We start from the raw sequence: 5,213 nt of genomic DNA on the forward strand, positions 1-5,213 counted from the left end.
AGAGAGAGAGAGAGAGAGAGAGAGAGAGAGAGAGAGAGAGAGAGAGAGAGAGAAAGAGAGAATATTGATTCCCAAGTCTCACACAAAACCAAGAATATGAGCATCATTAGGAAAAGTGTATCAAATTACAACTTTTTTGCATAGTTTTCTAAATCATGCACTTCACTGTTATTTTGTCTTTTGTAATGCAGAATCCCCCAAGGGGGGGGGGATGATTTTTCTTCTTGTGGTCAGAGAGAGTAGCCTAGAACATTCCCAGCATAGCTATTGTAGTGTTAAAGCATGGGTCATTTCTCTTTCCCAGTCTCTGAGGGGTGCTGGAAATCAAAGCTGGGCCTCTGAGCATGCTAAGACAATAATAGTCTATCATAAAGCACATCCCCAGCCTCCAGGAAACTGAATAAAACGTGCTTCCTGCACTGGGAAATTGAAGAGCATCACAAGCTCCCGGGGAGCAGCAGACTCGGCTTGGGTGTTTTAACCTAGAGAGTATGGGAGCGTCCCTCCTCACACCCTATTCTGCCGCGGTACAGCCAGAGTAGAAGGAAGAGAAGGACATCAACAAGGAACTTTCTAACCAGCCTGCAGCAAAGTCTTGCCTTCATTTCTCTTTGTGACAATTCGCATCTTGAGGGCCACCCGGGACTCTCCGCGTGAGGCTTCTGGTACAGAAAGACGGAACTAACCCTTGTCGCGTTTCTCGTTCCTTCAGATGAGAGGGACCTAGAAGATTTCCTGCTTGACTTTGAGGAAGACCTGAAGGCCCTTCACTCGGTGCAGTGCTCGCCTTCCCCAGGTGAGAGAGACCTCAGAACGACCTTGGTATCAAGGATTGCTTGAACTCTTGAGGCGTTTGACCTCGGGGGCTGTATTTCAGAAGCGAAATCCCTGCTGACATGTGGCTCCTCCCTGGGTCTGACAATCAGAACTTGTAAAATACAAACAAACTTCAGTCCCCTAGAGTCATCCTCCATTCACAAATAGAACTTTTGTGGAGACCTGTTAACTCAGACTAATACAAACGAACGAGTTAGCGAGTACTGCGAGGCAGATAGGATTGAAGAAGAAGTATCACTGCTCAGCATGGAATGGTACCCCCTAGCCTTGCTTTGCATAATCAATACATTTTTGATAATGTAATCTTGCAAATTTATTAATATTGATATTTTGAATTTTTTTTATAAATTATATAGTTTATTTTTTTAAACATTTCAAATGTTGTCCCCCTTCCCGGTTTCTCCTCTGAAAACTCCCCATGCCCCTCCTCCCTGCCTCTATGAGGGTGCTCCCCCATCCACCCACCCATTCCCACCTCAAATCAATACATTTTAAAATAATTTAGATCTTCTTTATAAAGAAGGGACTAGGAATTTAGCCCAAGAATAAAGTGCTTGTTTAATATGCTTAGGGCTCTGCCCTTGCTGGGTGTGGTGATGCCTTTAGACCCTACCCTAGACTTGGGAAGCAGAGACAGGCAGGTCTCATAAAGTTCAAAGTTAGCCTGGTCTACATAGTTCCAGGACAGAACTAAGTAGAGAGAACCTCTCTGAAAAAAAGAAAGAAAGAAAGAAAGAAAGAAAGAAAGAAAGAAAGAAAGAAAGAAAGAAAGAGAGAGAAAGAGAGAGAAAGAAGAAAGAAAGAAAGAGAGAAAGAAAGAAAGAAAGAAAGAAAGAAAGAAAGAAAGAAAGAAAGAAAGAAAGAAAGAAAGAAAGAAAGAAAGAAAGAAAGAAAGAAANAGAAAGAAAGAAAGAAAGAAAGAAAGAAAGAAAGAAAGAAAGAAAGAAAGAAAGAAAGAAAGAAAGAAAGAAAGAAAGGTGAAAATAGAATATGGATGAATTTTAAAATACTCAATTCATTAAACTGTCCTGTTCCTAGGGGGAAACAGTAGGTAATTTAGTGGGGAAAGGCTCTGATTAATAATTTATTCCCAATCAATGTGTTCCTTGCTCCCTAAGATGTCCATGAAGTGCACACTACCGCTGCCCACCCTGTGTCTCATATTACCTATTTCCCCACGAGTCTCTTTCTTGAGCTGTGGAGCCATAGAAGCCATTCAGGTCTTAGTGAGAAACCCAGGAGATTTCACATTGCCCACTGGAATGTCTTGGGAGTGAAGTTTCCCCCTTTTTATTTTTCTATACATCCCCTGGAAAGACAAGAACCTGGGGCATCAATGGGTCAGTGCCACGGAATCTCCAAGGCGGTCCCTCCCACTGGTTTAAGAAAGAGGAGCAAGGCACGCGGGCACTGAGGTTAAAATCGTGGTTACTGACCTCGGTCTCTTGGCAAGTTTGCTACATCTGCCAGCCCAATCTTATATAACCTCTCTCTTCCTTTCCTGCTCAGGTCCCTTCAAGCCCTGTGAGCACCTTTTTGGTAGCTGGCTGATCCGAATCGGGGTGTGGACCACGGCATTACTGGCTCTTTCCTGCAATGCCTTGGTAGCTTTGACGGTGTTCAGAACCCCTCTGTACATCTCTTCCATAAAGCTGCTAATTGGGGTAATCGCGGTAGTGGACATCCTCATGGGGGTCTCCAGTGCTACGCTGGCTGCCGTGGATACATTCACTTTTGGCCGTTTTGCACAACACGGTGCGTGGTGGGAAGATGGAATCGGCTGCCAAATCATTGGCTTCCTGTCCATTTTTGCTTCCGAGTCGTCGATCTTCCTGCTCACTCTGGCAGCACTGGAACGAGGTTTTTCTGTCAAGAGATCTTCGAAATTTGAAGTGAAAACTCCCCTTTTTAGCCTGAGAGCGATCGTTTTGCTGTGCGTCCTGTTGGCCCTGACCATTGCCACAATCCCCTTGCTAGGAGGCAGTAAGTACAACGCCTCTCCCCTCTGCCTGCCCTTGCCCTTCGGGGAGCCCAGCACCACGGGCTACATGGTGGCTCTCGTGTTGCTCAACTCTCTCTGTTTCCTCATAATGACCATTGCCTACACGAAGCTCTACTGCAGTTTGGAGAAAGGAGAGCTGGAGAATCTTTGGGATTGTTCTATGGTGAAGCACATTGCTCTGTTGCTCTTCACCAACTGCATCCTTTACTGCCCCGTGGCTTTCTTATCCTTCTCCTCTTTGCTAAACCTCACATTTATCAGTCCTGACGTCATTAAATTTATACTTCTGGTGATTGTCCCACTTCCTGCCTGTCTCAACCCGCTTCTCTACATTGTCTTCAATCCCCATTTTAAGGAGGATATGGGCAGCCTGGGAAAGCAAACCCGTTTCTGGACGAGATCAAAACACCCCAGCCTGCTGTCCATTAACTCGGACGATGTTGAGAAACGGTCCTGTGACTCAACCCAAGCCTTAGTATCCTTCACCCACGCCAGCATAGCCTATGACTTGCCTTCCAATTCCGGGTCATCACCAGCTTACCCGATGACTGAAAGCTGTCATCTCTCTTCCGTTGCGTTTGTCCCGTGTCTCTAGTTACTATGAGAGAGGAACTTTTTTTTAAGAGTTGGAAACCTGAGAAATGATTTCTATCAGAGCAGTAGCTAAGGAAAGCTGAGCTAAAACCTACCTTAAAACCCAAGCAAGCATCTCTAAATTGATATGGAAACAGTGAGACCTTAGAGCGGGAGAGCATCGTCAGTCTAAACACCGCTTGTATCACTTGTTCAGCTAAGAAGGAAAGCCATCAAGTCATTTAGATGAACCCAGATGAGAAAAGCAGACTGAAATGCTCTTCAAATTGTATTCTCTTCAAACTCACCAGCATAGTGGGGAAGATTCGTTGGACGACTCAATGGGTGTATTTAAATCCTCAAATTCCTTTTTTTTTTTTTTTAAGGTTAGAGTTTTAAGAAAAAAACATAAGGATCTTTAATGGGCTGTGTTGCCCACAGAGTTTAGTTTTAATGACTACACAGAGATGGTGGTGTGTCTTTTTGCCTTTTGTCTGACAGGGTCCTTCCAAGACACCAGTTTCTTGGATTGATAATGCGAGACATTTTTAATCCGTACATAAAGTTAAGATACTGGGTTCTATAGATAAGCATCCAGTGCATCCTCCCTTGGTGAAATAAAACTGGTTTCAAGTTTTTGGAAAGGAACATTAACTTAAATGGTTCCTAGAGCAATTATATATAGGTAAAATTTGATTATTCTGATTCGTCTTTTAAAATCCTGGAGTCTAAAGCTCAGAAAGTTCATTGTCAGCCGTGGGCACACCTACGAAAGACAGTATGAAATTGTCAGATTTGTATTTATTTCTGAGTAGGAGCATGCTTTTGGCGAGATGTTCATCACTGTCTCAAATGGCTGTGCATTTTAAGTGCTCAAACGCAGGGCGTAAGTCCGTAAGTCCACTGTGTAACTTCACACACCCATCTCTGGTAGCTCTAGCAACAATGCCTCACCACACTTCGGACTCCACAGAAGTTGGGCAAAGTATGATTCTGTGTATTTAGCTTGGTTTTAGCAGTGTCTTGTTTTCGGATCAACCCCTTGATATGAAGAACATTGCTTCTCTGCTTATTCCATATTAACATGGGTGTTCGATGTTTCAAGATAAATTGTTAAATCTGGAAAGTGAAAGGTTTATTCTTAACTTCTGTGATCCTACATTAGCTTCGTTGTACCCGAACCAAAAGGCTATTAGGTAGATTTATTTTTATATATGCATGTTTTATTTTGACCAGATGTTTTAATGTGGAATTTTTTTAAAAAAATACATTTATGAGATGTTTTATAAGATGTGTACATATAGAATTGTATTTATTGCTACAGAAAAGATACAGTGACATTAAAGAACATGATAATAAACCGTGTACAGTGGCCTATTCTCCCAAACATATTGTTTCTCTGCCAATTTTCCCAATGCATTAACTGTACATAACACATGTAAATACATAGTGCTTGTAAATAGATCCAGAATTTGCTTTTCTACCGGGCGCAAAATAAATTTGTAATAAAATGTGTGACTTGCAAAACAAAATAGCTCTTTCAAGTGTATTGATTGAGACTATGGACAAATTCATGATCGTCTAATGTTTTCAAGTATTAGTGTATATATTTCCTACCTATTTGTGCTCTAATCCTTTAGATACATCGGACTCAAATATTTCATGAGAATGAATCAAAATATATTTTTTAGCTTCTGAATTATCGCCCCTGTAACTGGTAAGTTGTGGCTTTAGTGTGATTTGTTGTCCCTAGTGATGATCTGGATATGCTAGTCTACAAATTAGTTCCAAATTTCTTAGT

The 5,213-nt window shown here is 42.1% G+C and overlaps 1 protein-coding gene across 1 annotated transcript in view; it reads left to right on the forward strand.

Moving 5' to 3' along the window:
* The window catches only part of Lgr5 (leucine rich repeat containing G protein-coupled receptor 5), a 123,953-nt gene extending 119,030 nt beyond the window's left edge, over positions 1 to 4,923 (forward strand). Inside the window, exons 16-17 of the mRNA XM_021204271.2 lie at positions 713 to 796; positions 2,347 to 4,923. Of these exons, the coding sequence (XP_021059930.1) occupies positions 713 to 796; positions 2,347 to 3,434 (1,172 nt within the window). The 3' untranslated portion in view covers positions 3,435 to 4,923. The remainder of the gene's footprint in view (positions 1 to 712; positions 797 to 2,346) is intronic.
* Positions 4,924 to 5,213: the final 290 nt, after the last annotated feature.

This window comes from Mus pahari, chromosome 9, assembly GCF_900095145.1.
Source record: "Mus pahari chromosome 9, PAHARI_EIJ_v1.1, whole genome shotgun sequence".
Classification (NCBI taxonomy): Eukaryota; Metazoa; Chordata; class Mammalia; order Rodentia; family Muridae; genus Mus; species Mus pahari.